Source organism: Rhipicephalus microplus, chromosome X (genome assembly GCF_043290135.1).
Source record: "Rhipicephalus microplus isolate Deutch F79 chromosome X, USDA_Rmic, whole genome shotgun sequence".
Classification (NCBI taxonomy): Eukaryota; Metazoa; Arthropoda; class Arachnida; order Ixodida; family Ixodidae; genus Rhipicephalus; species Rhipicephalus microplus.
Window position 1 is genome coordinate 294,074,180 of NC_134710.1, and position 20,719 is coordinate 294,094,898.

General features: G+C 42.9%; 1 protein-coding gene across 2 annotated transcripts in view; it reads left to right on the top strand.

Annotated features, from left to right (window-relative positions):
- Positions 1-13,964: 13,964 nt before the first annotated feature.
- LOC119185974 (uncharacterized) overlaps positions 13,965-20,719 on the top strand; it is a 123,649-nt gene continuing 116,894 nt past the window's right edge. The window contains exons 1-2 of one of the 2 annotated variants that reach the window (XM_075879362.1): positions 13,965-14,410; positions 16,875-17,171. In XM_075879362.1, the coding sequence (XP_075735477.1) occupies positions 13,994-14,410; positions 16,875-17,171 (714 nt within the window). In that variant the 5' untranslated portion in view covers positions 13,965-13,993. The remainder of the gene's footprint in view (positions 14,411-16,874; positions 17,172-20,719) is intronic. The other variant, XM_075879363.1, reaches the window with a different exon arrangement.

Consider the following 20,719-nt stretch of genomic DNA (forward strand, 5'->3'; position numbering starts at 1 on the left):
CTCAGATATCCATTCAAAGTGCAGTATTGATATAGAAAAATGCAGATATAACACATTTCGGCTAAATTATTTGAGGCGTATCTGGTCGAAAAATGGTAATAATATTACTGCGCTTCAAACAATTTACGCAAGCCCTTCACTTAACTTGTAGACCAAATTTGGCACGGAAGAAGAGATACTTATGAAATGATGTTTTTTTTCACAAACACCCAGACAAGATTCCAGGAAGTTCAGAGGCAGCCACGTGACCAAAAAAATTATTTGTCTGTGAAATATTCTAGCAGTTACCTTTTTTAATGCAGTAAATCAGTGCGATTTTTTAATACATTTGAGATGGTCGCCAAAATAGCTGGGACGTCTGACTTGGAATGACCCAATAGCCGATTCTTCCATTATATATTCGTGTCAATGTGAGCCAGTTCAAGAACACTAGTACCATTCGCATTTTAACACGTAACTATACAGTACCTAATTTTACACGTTACCTCCACTGAATACCTTTTCAATGCGCATACCATCATGTATGCTCAGTGCCACTGTGCTTTTATGCAATACAGATAAAATATGCATATGTTGTTGTGCGTCATACTGCATTCCTTTTAATAAACTAATCGAATGAGTACCATGGTAGATCTGCAGAAATACACATGTAGCTGTGTTGATGCATATTTAAGCATGGAACTTGAGATTCACCTAGATTCGTTGATGCATGCAGCTAATGGAACATTATCAACTTGGAGCAGTCCTTGTTATTTGTTTGCGCGAGCAAGCTGAAAGGGTAAAGAAAAGTTCATATCAACGGCACGAAAGGTATAATGATTCTGCCACAGCGCACTTTTTATGGCGTTTATTGCTCAGCATAACTTTTCTTGCATTTATCACTGCAGTGGAGTCCGATGCCACTGATTATGCTTGCTATGCACTCAATTTATACCTTCACATAAGAAAGCAGTAAGTTATGCAGGATGCATACTGTATGCAGCACTCTTTTCTGAAATTTTGGTCATTGTTCCTTGTGTATTTATTTTAGGTTTCCGGGAATGAATTTCCTGTACAGAAAGAACAGGTTCGCCCCGCTTCTCTCGAAAGCGCCAGTCATCTCAGCAGCTGAAGATGGTTGTGCAAGCAGCAGTGATGAGCTGTGGTTTGGCAGTTAGAAGTATAGCAACACTGATGTTACATTAATACAACCCCAATCACACTACCTTGTCAAATGTTCTCATTTTTAATGTCGAACATTATACTCGTAGATATAATAGGTTGTAGGACCAATTTAGTCGCAATAGAACTGGTCACAAATGACCGCTTTGGTCATAGTGACTGGTTCTGCTCAGTCATTTGCTACTTAATTTCACTGGCTACTCGCTACGAACTTAAGAGTTTCCACGCACACCAAGTCGATGGTTTGATTTCTGAACGAGGTTTCCACATTTCGACGAATGCAAGAGGGCACCAGGTGCATAAAAAAGAATGCACGGTGTTCAAACTGGAGGTCGTCCACCAAGGCGACCTCAAACACAGTCCTTTCGGAGCGAACATGTATGGTTACTGCAATAGGATTGAGTGGGTTATCACTGATCTTTTTGCTTACCTACGTTTGCGAATCCTCGCTATGAAGACGACGATGGCAATGAAAAATGGTAGACAGTTTTGTTACAGCGAAAGCTGTGATGAAATCAGAACTCGGGTCATGATCAGTTGTCCACCGCCGCCGCTGACGCCGGTTTCCGTAACTACATCGCGTGAAATTCAAAAACAAATCTATTACCAATGCCACAGTGGGGACCAAACTCGGGCCCACTGGGTACCATCCCAGTATTCTACCAGGGAGCTACACCGGTAATTGTGACATACTGGCAAACCTTCCTTAGGCAGATTTGATGTGAAGAAAGCAATCACGTTATTGCTAATTATAAAGCGTTTTAAAACAGCGAAGTTACAACCAGTCGTCGAAGAATGCGAATAGCGTTATGAGTGGGCCGTCCAATACTACAGCCCATTACAAAAGCTTTTTGTTCCCCTAGTAACTGTGGCGCATACCTACTTCAGGCATGATTCCTCATCGTCGTCAGCCACTGCAGGTACAGTTGGCACGAAATTCCAAGTGTTCAATGGATACCACGCTTCTCAGAAGAATGACAAAAAGTAGCATAGCGAATGCCAGCCTACTACCAAAAAATTATTATTAATGCTCTAGTAGGTGTCACGCAAGTGTGCTTGCAGTAGTTACCCAATGAGTGTTTTGAATAGGCTCCGAAAAGCCGCTCTTCTTGCTTTCGCTATGACGGTGCTGCACCTTCCATGCAGGCCTGGTGTTTTTTTAGGCCTTTGCTCACCAGAAAGCGTTCAGTTGCTTTAAAAGACGTGACCTATTACGTGATCACACAGTTGATCTGAATGGTACACTACATTAAACATAATTGCGATGACTAAAGTGTTCGAAGAATACCTTCATGCCTGCAATACTGGCGCGGATAGGACCGGATATCCCGTTCATACGGGAAAACGCGTTGACGAGGCACACAATATGGCCCGAGGGTTAGCGAAGCAGGTCGTGCTTTCCTTCGAACCGGGTTCACCGACAGTAGACGCAGTGACTCCTGCAGTGCCCTGACGACTATGTACAGGCGTGACAGGTGGCCTGTACCCCACACCTTAGAGCAACCCCAGGAGAGCGCAGGCCACTGTCGTGCGCTAAATTCAAACCATCATGCTAACCACTCCTCACCGCATAGCTCTTTTCAGTGGCAGAAAAGTCGAATCATTATACAAATATTGTGATGTGAATATTATAGCAAACCAAGCTCACATCCCCTGGTAATAAGATTGTCTCGCCTCGCCCAGGCAGCTTCTGCTACCTCCCTCAGAAGTGATATGAAAGACCCTTATATGGTTCCCCGACAAAGCTCTGCAAGAAGCCTTCATTGCATGAGCAGAAGTTGTCACCGCAGAGCAGCGGCCACCTCCAAACCCCTGGACTTGCCTCAAATAAAGTATCCTCCTCTAGATGCGGTGTTCAAGACATTGTAACGTGTTTGATTGCTTTTATTTGCGTCGAGACCTGACGAAGCTGTATCTGGCCTAAATGGTGCTATGGAAGAATGGGAAATTGGATAAACTGCCTGTAATCCTGCGGCGGATAAACGGCAGCGGCTGGAATGGAGTGGAGGCCGTGACATGCAATGCTCTGACCACCGAAAGGGCCACTTACCATGCTCTGAAAATACAAAAATGGGCGCATTATTCTTTCCTGGTATTTATTGCTTTTCTTGCGCCTTTTGTGGCGCGAACAGTAGTTCTCGTTATGTCTGTAGCGTACATGTTATGCATTGGCTCATTACGCGAAATACCAAATGTGATTTGTCTTTTGCATCGCTTCGCCATCTACCCACTCATCCATTATTCCTTGTCTCGCATAAATATTGTGCATGACCAACCCATCGCGCTTTAATTTGAGTGTGCATCACCACGCAAGCAGCGTAGAACTGCACAAGCGGTGCTAACATTGTTCAGCCGAGGAGCGTGAAATTGTGATAGGCTCTGATGCTTAGTGCAGGCGTTGTTCACGTGTTTTTAAGAACAAATGGGGCAAAGAGGATGCATCGCATGTTTGAAGGGGTCAAGGAAACCGCTCCCTCGTCTTTTCACGTGAGGTGCTAGCACAGTTGCTGGTTTAGTTCCTTTATCAGTCCTCATTATTGTAAATGGGTCGTGACGTCCACGAAAGATGCAGTCGGTGATTTAAACACTGAACTCTTTAGGGTAGGGTGTCGCGAAAGGAGCCAAAGTTTGAAAATAGTGAATATATCCTTTTATTCCACTCGTTACTAATGCACGTCAGTGCAGAAACTATTGTTTGGGTATAAGGTATGCGCTACAAAATATTATCATGTTGCACAGAACGAAAGTGCATGTGAAATGAAATATATATTGCACCACGTGTCTCCATTGTCTCCAAAAGAACCAACCAGGCAGTAGCCGTTTTATTCGCAGGTGCATTTTTAGGCGAACACGTTGCGGAATTCCCCTTGGCATGGTGCCAGCGGTAGCGTCTCTCTTCAGACAGGAGCATACTTGAACTTTAAGACCGCTAAAGCCTGAATGGCCTCAGTATGACGCGCAAGGGGAGATAATATACGACCACTTCAGAAAATGGTGCGTATTAGTCTCGCGTTTTGCTGCAGTTTGTTGTTAAAATTTGAAAAAATTGAAAAAACTCACGCAGTCCTCTTTTGAATGGTTCAACCAGGCCCCGAAAACTCTCAAGTTCTCGCGATGGCCGCAGAGGGCGAAAACATCGAGTACGGCAAGTTTCGTCAAGTGCGCGTATAGTGGAACTACTGACTCCTCTTCTAGCGGTTGGATAAGTTAGTGTGCGTGTTCTATGTTAGGGGTGCTCAATGCGGCAAAAGAAGTTTATTTCAGGATGTATGAAAAGACTGGTAAAAGAGCAGCTACCACATCGTTTTTCTTGAAAAATTGAATAAAATGTTTTTTTTACCTTTACTATTATTGCAAAAGCGGTGACTGTTTGAGTTCAGTATTAAGATTATTCGGACGCTCGAAAAGCAACAGCCCATCGGCATCGATTGCATTTCTGTCGGTTAATTTTTTTTCAAATTGTCCCTTGGTTAGCTGTGGTATTCTTCGTCAATCGGCATTACGATGCTCCGTTTTAATTCGGGTTTGATATATCAATGCGAGCTTGTGTGTCAGACTTTGCGGGCCGCTACGACGAAGCGAGCGGGTGTAAAGGCTGTGAACCATGTCAGCTTCTGTGTCTCACCGACGTCCGGCTGCGCAGCCCTCAGCGTGAAAATTCAACGCTGGCAAATTGCTCGGAGAGTACCTGCGAAGACAGAATAATCATGCTCAATGTGGGCGTGTGCGCCGGTGAGTGAAAATTTGCTGCTTTGAATCTGAACATGGCCCTTTTCTTGTGCATGCGATACAGTGTTTGTCATTTCATAAGGCTGTTCGACTTAGCTAATGAATGTTTGAGATTGTTTACTTCTTTTTCACGTTCGGTGAAAATATCTTCACTGCTAAAATTTGTAACACAGATAACAGCATAGTTCTACCTGTTTCTGCTAAAAATGAGTCTGCTGCAATATATGCTAATAATATCATTGCATATTAGAGCCAAGTAAGTGAACCTTTAGTACATCTTCGCGTTTGTACATTTTTCGTAAGTTAACAATCAAGCATATTACATTTTCATGAACCATATGGTACATCCAGTTGGGGAATTACCAAGCTTTGTCCTCTGAAGAACGTCACTAAAACAAATTTATTATAATGCCATCCACAAGACAAATTCACAAAAACAGCAATGTTATGTCCACACTACCTTCGTTATATGCAGTCTTCCCATATATATTCTTCTTAGTCATACATAACAAATGCGTTCACGCTTCTACCAGAGTAACCAGGACTGTTATTTCTTCTTACAGCCCAACCGCAGCCTCCAAGGAACTGCTCATATCAGTGCACGCTTGGATGCCTCATTGCTCTAAACCTACCTCAAGTCAGTGGAGAATGTATCATCACTGAAAACAAGCTCATGGTCCAAAATCCTAGAAGGGTATTGTTGAAGACACTTTATTTATTGAACATATTTTGTTCAACAATTTCTGTCTTACTCTGCTCGTGACTCTGTTTTTTTTTTTCAGAAAGCTGGACTAAAGAGAGACCATTGATTTCTACGCTACCCACATCCTGTCGTAAGAAGCTCAACAGTTGCCATAGTGACAACTCCATGCGCCACCAATATACCAGGTGGACGCATGGAAGCCTTATACTGAAAAGCGTAAGCCTTATACTGAAAAGCAGTGATAGTGTACGGTATGTTCAAGCTGTACGAAATAAGGTGCACAGATTGTTGTTGCTTGCTTTATGAATTACTCAGTTTACAGGAAAAGTGCAGGCTTCGAACTTTTCGGACAGTGCTTGTGATGATGTACACATACTGTACCTCGCTCTAAGTGTCAATATTTGCATAGAGTGTCACATATAACTAGGTAACAATTGGGCTTGTAGTAGTGCATATTTAGCGGCACTTCTTTTTCACATTGTGCGCAGATTCCTGTGAATGTAAACACTTTTGCAAGGCAGTGGTATGTACAGCTATAGCAGTGTTGAAACAAAGTTACTGATACAACGTGCATGTTCTGAGTGACACAGCCAAAGTTCTAGAGAACGAAACTGTGCAAGAACTCGTCACCCTATTAAGCGAGACATGTCTCGCAGAGGTAGCGATCGCGGAGCCGTACCGTGAGAGCAAAATAACTAGAAGAATAAGGATCGGTGGATCACATTCGGCAAGCATTCTCAAATTATGAATGATAATCTGTCACTAACTCTTGACGGGAAGGTATACCACAGCTGCATCTTGCCCGTACTTACCTACGCAGCAGGAACACCGAGGCTTACAAAGAGGGTTCAGCTTAAATTTAGGATGACGCAGTGAGCGACGGAAAGGAAAATGATAGGTGTAACCCTAAGACACAAGAATCGAGCAGAGTGGGCCAGGGAACAAAACGGCCTTAAGGATATCATAACTCAATTCAACAAGAAGAAATGAACATGGGCCGGGCACGTGGTACGCAAGCAGGATAACCGCTGGTCATTAAGGGTAACTGTCTGGATCCACAGACAAGGAAGACGCATGAAGTGAAAACAGAAAGTTAGGTGGGCAAATGAGATTAAAATTTTTGTACGTATAACGTGGAAGCAGAAAGCACAGAACCAAGTTTATTGGCCAATCATAGGAGAGGCCTTTGCCCTGCAGTGAGTGTAATTAGATTGATTATACGTCAAAAACAAGCATTGACATGACCGCAAGCAGTGAGCCTTAGTGTTGAAACGTATGTCAATATTTGGGCCTAAAACATGTTTGTTTACATGGCAGAGCTAACGCAATCAAAATGTGAAGTAATCAGTAATTTGCATTCGCTTGCACTCGCTTGCACTTTTTCCTTCGTCCCTCCATGACCATCATTCGTACCTTGTCCAAGGGCTCCAGTTCAGCGTCCAAAATCTCATCTGCTGAGAAATGCTGCAGTTCGGTTGTTTTCTACCTCTAGTGAATTTAGTTTCGTTTGATTTTGCAAAATGTTGTGATCATTCTGAACAGACTTGTGCTAGCAGCAACAAAAACATGGGGCTCCCTGTTTGAATTAGCTGTTGTGGATACCAATGTGTTCAAGTTGTCGAGAGATTTCCCCCATAGAAATACACAGGGCTGTGCGCTTTTCCTTAACCGAGTTCAAATAATCTTTCACTGTAATTTAGTTCTTCTATGTAAAAGACTTAGCACATGACAAGGCATTTGAGGTATGTTAATTTTTAACAGAACAATGAGTGCACTCAGTAGGTTTGACCTGTGCGCCGGTACCAAAATTGCCGGCGGCAACACGCCGGTGTTTCCACCTTCGGCGGCGGTGTGTCAACTGCGTGGGTTATATCGAATCAGCGGCGGTGCGGCGCGGAGAGGGGGTAGGGGGTATAGGATCACGATTCAAGAGTTGGTCAGGATAGTAACTTGATCCTTGATTTTTGGAAAAAAGGCAAATAGGTGTAAATACAATTGTTCAGCATCTTCGAAAATACAATTTAACAAAATACGTATTCACGCAGTTCTTTTTTTTTCAATTGCTCATATCCGAGTCTTCGCAGATGCTTATCGAGCTCATTCCAACAATGCACGTCCAGTGGAAAAGCAAACAACAAACAAAATAAAATGAAAATATTTCTTAATTGATTCATCGGGCACAATATTTAGAAGATCAAACCACCAGGTACAGTGTGCAAAAGATGCAACGAAGGATATGAGTGCTGGAACGCTGGAACCAGTGGGAACTTCTTATTGATGCAGGAGGATGACACGATTGGGAGTGCGCTTATGTTCAATAGGCGCTGTAGCGCTAAAGCATGCGCAAGCGAAGTGTATAAAAGGAATGCTGGTCATAGTGAGAAAATACAAACCTTATTGTTTTTTAAACAGATTATCGCATAGCTATAGCTTGTCTGTGTTGAGGTCATCAAACAGCTAACCCTCAATTGAGTCTGACAAAAATCTCATGCGTTGTCAGTCCACATCCTTTGGTCGAGTTGCTTAACGTCTGTAGTGAATATCAAATTTCTCAAAGGTCTTGTACTGTTTCAAAAATGATGTGCTATTTGAAATTCATTGGGTCAGGTACAACAAGGTATTTAAACTCCGTGACACGTACTAGACTTACACAGTGGTTAGTATATGTAAAGTGAAGAGGTTTTTTTCTTATTTAATGAAGTTGTTCCTTCAGTATTTTTTGCAGCCAGACATTCGTCATGTTTCACTTCCATTAAAAACGACGAAATAAAAACAGTAATCAGCGCATCTCGATATTGAGTATTAGAGCTCATAATACAGATAGTGTAGTTGTATGCATAAATTTCAAAATCATTTTGGCTGATAGGAATAGTCTCGGCTACGTCACCTATATAAACAAAAGCAGTCCAAGCACTGAGCCTCAAGGCACCCCTGGTGCTTATGTACGTCAGATGACTTCGCGTGGTTAAACGTAACAAGTTTTAAGCGCGATCGCAAGTAATCTGCTATGCAATCAACCAGCTTGTTGTCGCTAGAACATTTGTGAAGAAGCTACAAGTTTTGCATAGTAAAACATGTCGAAATCCTTAGAATAGTCAATAAATATGGCATAAATCTGTCTTTGGTCGTTAAGTAAAGCAGCATTGTCACGCGTAAACTCAAGCAAGAGTGTTGCCAACACGAAAACCGTGTTGTGATCGGTGAAATACTTTGTGTGCGTTTAGATACGCTACATTGTATTTGTATATACCCCAAAAGTGTGGAGCTGGTACAGGAAGCAAAGATATTGGTCTATAATTTGGTATTTGCTTGTTTCTGGACACGACGTTTGCTAATTTCCACAGTTGGGGGACTGTTGCAAAGATGGACTTTTTTTTTCAAATATTGCGGTGAAATAATGAGCACATCGTACTGAGTATCACTTTAGAAATATATTTGGCATACCATCTGGGCCAGAGTGTTTGGTAACATTAAAATTACTTTTAGGCTATGCCCTTCAGAGGAATTTAATTCAAGATTTATAAGAGCAAGTAGTTTGCTGCATACAGAAAATGAAGTAGTGATACAGTTATCGGTAAAATAACAAAAAAGAACAGATTTGAAGTAATTATTACAGGAATTTGCTTTACAGCTTTGGCATTTGAGGAGGATTGGCCATCAAGAATACATGATCAGGGCATACACGATGCAGGACTCATCATCCTCTAGAAGCTGGATGAATTTTTTATAAGTGTAGTGAAGGCTTTGCTTAAGTAGTAGTTCTTAGTTTCTTTATTTTAGCTTCTGTTTACTTTGCAATACATTAGCTCGAGAAGCGCTATCATTACACTCGCATTAACGGTTCTTACTGAAGCGCTTTATGCAACGAGTGCGATGGATTAAATCCTTATGATAGCATGGGTGTATTCGGTTCCATTTTTTTATATTTTGTGGCACATACTTTGAGAGGCACTATCACAAAATATAAGAAGGAGCACATCTACATTTGAAATTTCTAACATTCAAATTCCTCCAACGATGAGGCTAAGTGTCCTGTACGATGTGGCATCAACTTTAAGCAAGTTCAAAACAGTTTAGATCCCAGGTCTTTCAGCAGAACACGCTTAGTTTGAGGCGACTTCAACAGTATTATCGTCAAAAAACCCTCCAGTGACTTCAAATTTTACACGGGGTGATAGGCGCTCGCAGCCCCATAAATACCTTAACAGCTAACCCTTTTTCATTGTATCTTGGGAAACTGTAAAATGCGAGTGTATTGAAATACGGCCGCTCCCAGAAAAAAAAAACAGTGTTTGTACAGTAATATTGTAGCATGTAGAACGGTAAACGAGCTGTTCGCTGTTGTCTTCTGAAATAGCGAACACGACAGCGCGTGCTAGCACTCGCCATCCCACCCTCATATTCAAAGTTCACAGTTGCGGATCAAGCCACGCAGCCTTCTAACCGAATATCCTTTCATACACCTTCGTCCAACAAAAGACAGACAGGCCTTCCTTTCCAGTTGAGGAACAATCGACGGTAGGCATCGTACGTGGAGTGATAGTATCGCATGCGCCTGTCGTGCGATGAAGATGAGCAGATTGTTTCATCTATGCTTCAGCAGGGTTCTCCTCTATAGCACTCGCGAGATTTTATTGGCGGTAACAGCATATAGTGTGGCAAAAATTACTTCATTTGGACGTTATGCAAAGCATCATAGAGATGATGAAAGCCTGTAGACTGTGTCAATATAATTCTTCTAGCAATCAAAAATATATGAAAAGAGTCGAAGTGGGCTAGCCTTTGTTATAATGGATAGCCGCGTTGTGATCGCTGTAAAGAATTCGTTCGTTGGGAGAATCAAATAATTCGGAGCCTTTTCCTTTGGTTTCATTTTCAATTACACTGTGCTACACTTTCTTTACTACAATTCTTACAGGCTCTCCGACATTTAAGTGTTCATAAAGCATGTGTGCAATGTGAGCGCTAAGAGTTGAGCCAATCAGGATTTTGAACTTCTCGGCTACACTCTTATTTCCACTTGCCCAATCAAAAACAACCAAAATGCAGCAAAATCTAGAGTTCATCCCACATGATACTTCTGTGAGACGCAAGGAAGAACGGAGGTGGCGGGAGGTGAATGCGTGGCACAGCAGAATAGAAAACAGTTTACAAGGAATATTTCTCGTATATGGGCCAATCTAGACCATGTGCCCGAATCATGTCACGTGAATTATGTTCTGGCATCACTAAAGGTACCAAAAGAACTAGAAATTCTAAGAGAGAATAACAAGATTGACCATGTTTCTTTTGAAGTTGTTTTTCGGTCCTTATATAGACAGACCACGCAAACAGCGAAACAACAGAACAGTTCAGACACCGCAAATACCACTCTTAGAAATCTTAAACCTGCAGAAAAAAAGATGAAGTGGGGTATTTTATGTCCAGATTCCCCGCTCGGGTAAAAATAAGACAAATGGCGTCGCGCCCCAAATAATTGTCTGGCGACGGTGGCATAGTACAGTCTTTTTCGGAACTTCGGCAGCGGCGTGAACGGCGTGAACAAAAACGGGTGGTGGCGGCAGCGCATAGCTGTACAGTAGGTATATTCTGCATGAGTTGGCCAGTGTTTGTACATGTTGATGATTCGATTGTTTACTAACTGCTATTTTCTTGATATTGCTGTGAAATATGTAGCTAAAAGGACTAGTTTTGTATAATACCAGTGTTAAGAGTGAGGCAGACAGTTAGCAACTAATGAAGAATAAAAATTTGAATTCAGTTTCTGCCACTGCGCATCGTTTCAGCAGTGTTTTTGATGACGATGCACCATTGGCAAAGAAACCTATTTATTCATCTGTCAATGCAAAGCATTAAAACTTTGAAGGTTATTCAAAAAGTAAGGGCCTTTTGGTTCCAAGCCAATAAAAGTAAATATTCATTAGCAAAAGTTTTTATTGGTGGGCTTAGTTAGTTGGCATTCCGGATGAAAATTTGTGACGTCATCAATGTTTATTGTAATTATTACTGTGGTGAGTGTTTCACATTATATGTCAGCTGTAAATTTGACCCACATTTTATGAAATGAAACACTAAAAATGCCCTTTTTCACTTGGAAAATGGTAGCAATCATTTTCTAACTGCTCTAAGCCAACTGCTTGAATTTTCTTTGTTTTTTTTAGAAGGAGTGATGGCACCACTGTGTTGTTTCAGCATTTGTGTACACTATAAAGCGTCGTCACCTGTACAATACTGTGCGAAAACAAATTGTCCCTGTTTTATCCATAGCAGTCCAAAAACGCTCATACACTTCATGTCCTTTAGTGTTTGAGTTGGTCGGCAAGCATTTTTAGAACCTAGCTTTGTGGTTTATGAGCATATCAGCTAGAAATGTGCAAATTGCTGCGAGGCCAACAAGGGGAACTTTCTTACAGATCCCAAACTTATAGGCCTCAATCTATTGCAATATCCTGTCCCCTTGAACGGTTTGGCTGGTCTAGATGCTTGGCGGGGTGCTCCACTCTTTGTCGTACACATTTGTGCAACCATTTTGGAAGTCTCAATACCGTGTTCTGACACTTGTTTCACTCCTCACAGTTGGTTCACAAACTCGGCAACCCTCCCCGTAAATCGGAAAAGCTAGCGATTCTTTTGCATGCAAAAACGTCATTACAGTGCGCGCCCCACAACAGGTGGGAGCCAAAACATTCACCAACATTGTTGTCTGCGTTCCCGACAAGCAGATGACTACTGAGCCAGAACAGTGACTTCAGTACTATAGCTGAGAAAATCATAATGTGCTGTGCACATAACTCTTCAGTCTGACGTGCACATACTGAAAGATTAGAAAATGGCCCTTACTTTATGAATAAACATTGTAGAAAATTTCAATATGCTGACTTGACTGCAATGATTATTCACTGCCTATTTTTCTAACCTTGCTACCGTGACTTACAGCACTTCTCAGCTGTATAGTGTTACTAGTGTTCCAAAAGTCCCTATTGTATGCGTATACGTCATGTGCAGTGTATTGCGAGTGCTGTTCACTGGTGCATAATTTCTCTTTTACGAACGAATGCTTTTGAGAACATTAACAGACATACTCTATCTGGTGTGTCAGCTGATCAACAGTAGGCGAGCAAGGGCAAGGGTAGCTCATTCTCTTAACTTGTCATCCGTGACAACTTTCCAAAGAATGTTGACTTGCTGAAATGTTTGACTCCGGCACTTAAATAAAGTGCCTGTCGCTGCCACTATTTTACCTCTTATGAAACGTAAACAAAGTTTCATTTTCAACATCATCCTGTAAATGGTGTTTTCCCAGGATGCAAGTGCTTATCACAACTGCAAGTTGATCTAATTAGTTGTAATAGATCAGACGCACAGGTAAAAACACAGATTCCAAGCACAATATCGAGAACAATGTTATATGCAGGGGTACCTAGCACATCTGCGTGGGGTCCTTTTCTCATTAAACGCAATGTCCTTCGCGCCAATGTGTTGTCAAATATCTTACTGTGGCTTAGGCTAGTAGTACTGACACCACAATTTTTGAGGGCATCTGTGGTGAGAAAGACAGCGGGCAGCACGGTACCAAGTACTGTGCACAAGGTGTCCAGTGTAAATATTGTTTTCTGACTGAAGGAGACAAAAGACAATGTTTCACAATTTCAACAGGTAATTTTAATAAACAGGTGGCTATTACTGTTTTATTGCATGTATTGTTCAACTCTGTGTGAGACAGTGTTCCTTGTTTACATGTATACTGCTGCATTCACGATTGTCAAACAATATAAGCTCTTGGCGTGTTTTTTACCAGTTGAGGTCTTTCGGTAACCTCGAGGCATAGCAGCGATATTTATAGTAACGTTAGGCTGCCGTGCGCGCGTATACCACCCCGCAGCAGCAGCGAATAAATGCCCAAAACCTGCGGGCACGCACCGCGACCACCCGCCCCAGCCACCAAAGCAGCCCCCATATGGCCCCAACGCAATGATGATGATAGTTTTAGCAGCGCCATCTCTAGGTCGGATAAGTTTGGGAAGAACGCCACCACCACCCTTATTTTTGTTGCACCGTCAAAACTGTCAAAGGTACAGTTCCCCTTCTCTAAATGGTAGTATATTGGTGTTCTAGAAACCGGGCATGGCATTCACAAACTCTAATTAAATTTTCCACAGTTAATGTAGAGGCTACAAAGCCCGTCATTCCTACTTGTCATAATAGGTAGGCGTTAGCATTCATTCCTCCTCGACTCTGAAAAGGACGAGGAGAGCTTCCTTATTAGCCTGCAGATTATACACAATCAGATGATGAAGACCCCGGCCATCTTCTCTGAGCATTTTGCTCGTCTGGGTATGTTCTCCAAGGTTCAGGCGCCGGCTGGAGGTAGGACCACTCTGTCGGCCGAGATCTCCTTGGATGAGGCAACGGCGCCCACTGTGGTGCGAGCTGTCAGCCGCGATGAATCACTCTAGAGGTCATTTGCTAGCACAGCTTTTATTTGCTTTCCTTTTCACCCAGGTGGAGGCACTCCAGGAAGGGAATTTCCAGGCAGGGCTGAACCAGCATGCCACTGCACTGGAGGTTTCACGAGAGATTAAAGTGGGACGGCTCTACCACTGGTTGAATTGGAGCCTGGTGCGATCTCACCATTGCCTCTACCTTTGGAGCTCAGCAGCCGCCATTGAGCTCCCACATATATCCTCGGGTTCCTTCAACTTCCTCGTGAACAACACGTTGCACGTGCTCCTCCCAACCGGCGAGGTAGAGAATGCCTCCGGTTCCTCAAATCAAGGGATGGAATTACTCAGGAGGCTCCAGGAGGCACAAAGTTTGGTGAGCTGATGCGGCAGCGATAAGGAACTTCAGTATTTACTGTCTGTAAAAAATGACAGCATATCCACGGAGTGAATGATGATAAGTGGGCCGAAGCGCTGAAAGGTTTCATCGCTAAACCGCGATTCATATGCCAATATAGCCCACTGCATCATCAAAGACCTGACAAACACTGTATATACAAAAATTTTACTATTCCCAAGTGGTAGCTGTACGTTGCTTTGATTTCCCCTTCATTACAACGGCATTGTGGTCTTTGAAATGGTCGATCGGTCATGGGGCGCTGTGGGACGTTTGCATAGACCAAGAAGTGGGCAGTTTTCAAAGGTGGTACTATAGGTGGTCACAAACAAGCAAGGGGTGGACATAGTGGGACAATCTATGGTTCTTTAACGCGCACTTAATTACAAGTACGACCATCTTGCATGTTATATTGACTACTTCTATACAGTTTTTATCTTATGGTCGGTGAACAGGGTGATCGGTGATGGAAGGTAGTGAGATGTTTGCAAGAATGTTGTAGTGAGCAGTTTTCAAAGATGGATCTATAGGCGGTAACGTACATACATAGTAAGTATTGACAGACCCACGCCTCTCGGAGCTTCACCTCTAAACAGTCTCTCTCGAGTTGGTGCAGCCACATATTTGCTATCGAAGAGTACAGGAACAGCTGTCAACTAAGCTATGACAATTGGATTCGCAGCATGTTGTATAAAAGATAATTTTGTAGAGAAGATGCAGCACCAGTTATTCCTTGGCTAATGTATTACGACTCAGCTGTCAGCTAAGCTTTCAGCAAGGTTGCTTAGACAGCAGACTCGGCCCAGGTGGCGCTATGAAAAACGCCGCTACCTGTTCTGTCATCGCCACGCTGGCCGAAATTGGGTAGTGGAGAGCCGTGCGCAAGTGAACGTGCATGGGCATCTCCATTTCGTTGGTGTTGAGGTACGGTTTTCCAAAAACTAAAGACCTGCAAAGCTCGTCTTCTCAATCCAACCTTGTTTCAAATAAGTAGATCGCTCATCAAAGTTAACTGGGTACAATGCAAAAGATGTTGCAGTTATGTAGGAGTGCTGCAACTTGCGTTTTAAGTGCAAGCGGGTACCGCATGACAATGAGTTCGAGGGAAGGACTTCGACGCGCGTTCTGTGTCGCCTAAATGCGTGATTTTAGGCATACACACGATGCCGAAATGGCGAGTTGCATTCTCAGTTCATCTATTGCATCCTGCGCGTTGAACTGTTATCTTACGCATCCTAGATTGTCCTATGGATGATAGTATTTCATTTTGTGTATATGCAAAAGAACGTACATGCCTGTCCACTTCCTCGGCGGAGAACGAAATCCGGAAGTGGAGCCTGCGATACAGCACCGCAATTGCGGAGACCAATGGTAAGAAAGACGTAATGGTAGTCGCGACTAACAATATCTGGTTTACATGTATAACTTACTTGTTCACACGTTCTAGTAAAGCTGGAACATAGAGCCTTATAAGACCGCGCACGCGATGCTATGTGGTTGCAAACATGTCAGATTATGAGTGGTTCTGGCGTGTGCGATGTTTATCACACTTGTAATTAGTGTATTGTTGCAGGGTGCACACCGGGCTCAGAAGCTCTCTTGAGCTACATAATAAAAAGCACCACGGTTCTCTGTCAAGGCTACTGAAAACAACAGCAGCGCTTTCTTATCGCACTTTCTCATGCGGTGGGCCGCTGACAATGTGAGCAATTCACTTTTCCAACGCATTCGCAACTGCCACTATTGAGGGCTGTAGCCGTTCTGCATCGCGACGGCTACGTAAATTGTTAAAATTGAAGTCTTTGCGTACGTGACCATTTCAAACACATCAGTAGCGTTGATTGAGTTCTTAGTAGAACGCGGAGCTCTTGTTTTCGCTGTTGTTCTAGTGAGTGAACCAGCAAGCACTTCATGGCGATTCAGCGACACGTCCGACTAGTGGAGCGATAATCTTATACCTATATTTGAGTGTTCAATGTGAAAACACACCTAATGTTTACCACAATCATTGTGTCGCACGCACTAGTTGTACCTGGTTGCAGAGATAAGTAGGCAAAGTTGTCGGGTATTGCACTACCCAGAACTGCGCCGCCAGGTGGCGATGCGCGTCTGCCAAATTCCAGAGACTGACGTTCACGAAGTATTGACTTCTTGCGTTAGACTTTGTTTGGCAACATTATGACAGTGTTCAATCCTATTAGCAGCAAGAATAGATACAATTGGTAGTGCGCTATATAAGTTTTAATGGACAAACACAGAGAGATAGAATTGAACAAGAGTTTTAGTGTATTGCTTTAGGAATTTTCAACAACGTTTTTGACATGATAGCGTGCACTTCATACCTTACCACATGCTTGCTTTAGGCGGGTCTACCGAGCACTGCAATATGAAATATGTTGTTTCTTTTTGAGTCATTTCAAAATGGGAACACGCATGCGTGCAGGTATTCCCACCAATCGAGAGTGAGCCAATTCTGTCAAGGCCCGGCGCTCTGCGACTCGCCGTAGCCAATTGGGCAGTGTCCTGCCGGAAGACAAATGAACTGGCCATTCACAATGGGCAGCATCCGCAGCAAGTCATTTTATTGCGCCAACATCTACAAGGGCTAGTATTCTATTCGACTAGGGGAACACGCCATTCATTCCCATCCAAGACACGGCTGCCGCCCGAGTTTGTGAGAGGCTGGCTGAACCGGTGCGAAAAGCACCTCCGCTCAACAGCAGAGGCTTCAGAAAAGAAGGTGATTCATTTACAGCATTTACTTAGAGAAAAAAAGAGCCAAGTTATTTGTTAGCTATTGATTTTAAAGCACGAGACACGCTAAGACCGACATGATGAAAAGTCCAAGCACAACTAACGCAGCTGTGGTGTCTTATAAAATTTCTTGTTACATGTTTGCATGCTTGATAATTTAGCATGAGATTTGCTTGCAAAGTTCCGTTGGTGCACTCTCCTAGGGAGACACTCAGAAATTGATATTGTAAATAATTGTGCAAAGAGCAGTGAATGTTCTAAAATAGTTTATAGACAGGCTTATGCTGATTGCTTTATAAAAGAATTCAGAGACTGTGGGAGGTACGCGCTGTCGTTACAGCCAACACGTTCAAAATATGCACTTCATCTAGGTATGTTCAGCAGCACCAGAACAGCGGGAGCTGCATATTGCCCATGTGTGCCATTGGTTGTACAACATATGAATATTCTGTATTGCGAAACACCATAGATAGACGAGCGTGCTATATCTAGAAATATCGCATCAGCCTAACATGAAATGACTAAATTTGGTTCGAATTAAAATATGTGTATTTTGTTGCAAACGTCTCACGAAGAAATTCTTAAAAAGAAGAAAAAGGTCTGTGGTGTGGTCTCACTGGCTACGACCTGCCGATTGATTGATTTGTGGGGTTTAACGTCCCAAAACCACTATTTGATTATGAGAGACGCCGTAGTGGAGGGCTACGGAAATTTTGACCACCTGGGGTTCTTTAACGTGCACCCAAATCTGAGTACACGGGCCTACAACATTTCCGCCTCCATCGAAAATGCAGCCGCCACAGCCGGGATTTGATCCCGCGACCTGCGGGTCAGCAGCCGAGTACTACGACCTGCCGAATATGCACTTCCACGGCAGAGCAGGATTGGCCCTGCAGGTGAAGTACTTTGCCACTACCTTCCACATGAAGCACCAATTAACTTCGGCCCTCAGTCCCTCGCGGTTGCCAAGCAACTGTGCAATGCGGCAGTTAGACCTGCGACACAGCGGAGGGTGTTAGGAATATCTGGGTCTTGACAGGCCACCATTAGAACATGAACTTGGCTACGTTTACCACTAGAGCACTGTCCGCTGAGGCTAATCTAGCTGTGCTAATTGAGGAATTCGAGGGTGGTGAATTGGTGTTAATGTGTCTCAGCGAAGTAAGAAAGACACATGAGGCCTCTACATTTCTAAAGAGAGGGCACTTACTGTACTACTGTGGTTAAGTTGACCCAAGAAAACTAAGGGTGGGGTGCTTATCACCAAGATATTATTTCAAAACAGAGGAATACTATAGCATGAGTAAAAGGGTGGAAAGTACCATAAATAAATTTAACAAAATGTATAAGATGGTGGTAGAGGTCAAATCGCCTACAGGGATCTATCAAGATCTTTTTGTTGAATGCTTCTATTAGGACAGGCTAAGGATAAGGATAAGGACGTAGGGTCGGAAATTGATAAAGGCACATTATACTCTGCTGATAGGCGACTTTAATGCTAAAAAAGTAAGAAAAAGGCCGCCGACCATGCAGTGGGAGAATGTGGCATCGGCTTTAGAAATATCAGAGAAGAGGTATTAGTTGAGTTTGCAGAATGTGACAATTTACAGATCTTGAACATTTTTCTCCAAAAAACTGGATACTCGTAGGTGGACGTGGCGAAGTCATAATGGCGAAACTAAAAATGAAATAGACTTCATCTTGTGTGCACACCCAGGCATTGTGCAGAATGTAGAAGTAGTTGGCAACATCCGATGATGTGACCATAGAAAGGTAAAAGCTGGAACTCACCGATATTTAAAAAAACAAAGGCATATAGTGATAAGCAAGAAGCCAATTAACAAGCTAGCGATGAGAGGGAAAGTACAAGAATTCAGAGTTTCACTCCAGAATAGATATGTGGATCTAAACAACGTAACCGACGTTAGCATTAACACAAGTAATGGTAATCTTACTATGACCGTCAAAGACTGTGCAATGGAAGCCGAAGGTGTGGTCACTAAACAGGAAACTCGCAAACGATTTCATTAAAATAAAATTATCATCAAAAGACAACAAACCATTAGAGTCTCAATGCAGTCGACACAAGAGAGGAAGTAGAGCTTTCAAAGTTAATCATTAGTAATAAGGTAGCCGACATCAGAAGGTATAGCATGGAGACAATGAAGCAGGCTGTAAAAATTGGAAGAGCGTAAAAGCTGCCAAGGCAAACTTATGCATAGGCAAATTCGAATTTATGAATTAGGGGCAAGAAAGGCAATGCCGTCAACAATCTATGGATACGATAGTTGAGGTCACGGATGAGTTTTAGAGAGAGCTGTACTGCAGCCGAAACGATCAGTATGATATCGTAAGAAGCAGGGATAGTCCCGAGGAATTCGACATCGTACTAGTAGTGGTAATGAACGAATTCTTCGTTGTCAGAAATAATGAGGGCCCTAGGAGGTTAGCAAGGAGGCAAAACGGTTGCCTAATAAAATGTAACAACAAACCTGCTGCTAGATGGCGGAGGAATTAGGTTAGAAAAACTGGCCACCTTATATACGAAGTACCTCTTGACGGAAAGTTTACCGGAATTTCGTAAGAACGCCAACATCATCCTAATCGAGAAAAAAAGGAGACATCAAGGACTTGAAAACTAATAGGCCGTGCAGCTTACGCGCTGATCTCTACAAACTATTTACAAATATAACAGTAATAAAATAGGGCGATATTAGAGCTCAGTAAAGGAAAGGACCTAGCAGGATTTAGTACATGCTACTCCACAATAAACCATGTTCGTAATATCAATCGCGGGATAGAAAAATGCGCGGCATAACACTAACCCCAAAACATAGCCTTCATAGACAACGCAAAGGCGTTTCACTCTGTTAAGATACCAGCAGTGATGCAGGCATTACAAAATCGGTGCATGGGCGAACGCTTTATTAACATACTCTATGAAATCTACAGTGGATCCACCGCCATCGTAGTATTCATAAAGAAAGCAACAGGATCACGATTAAGGCAGGGAGACACGATCTCTCTTAAGTTTTTCACCTCGTTTTTACAGGTTTTCAGGGCCCTAGATTGAGAAGAGATAGGGGTAAGCGTTAAGTGAGATTATCTTGGTAACCTGCCATTCGCAAAATGACATTACCTTGATGAGTATCTTAGGGGACGAAATGCAGCTGAGTAATATTGAACTCGGCACGGAAAGAAAGACAGTAGGTCTGAAAATTATATGCATAAAGCTGAAGTTATGTGCAATGGTCGTGGCCGAAAACAGCGCTTTGCGATTATTGGAAAGACGCTGCTAGTTGATTTGATATGTGGGATTTTGCGTCCTAAAATCACAAAGTGATTATGAGAGACTGCGTAGTTGAGGACTCCGGATATTTGGACCACCTGGGATTTTTTAACGTGCACCCAAATCTGAGCACACGGGCCTACAGTATGTTAACCTCCATCGAAAATGCAGCCGCTGGTGCCACGATTTGGTATGCTAGAAGTTGTAAAAGACTATAGCACCGGTATTAACTGCGGTGCCAACCA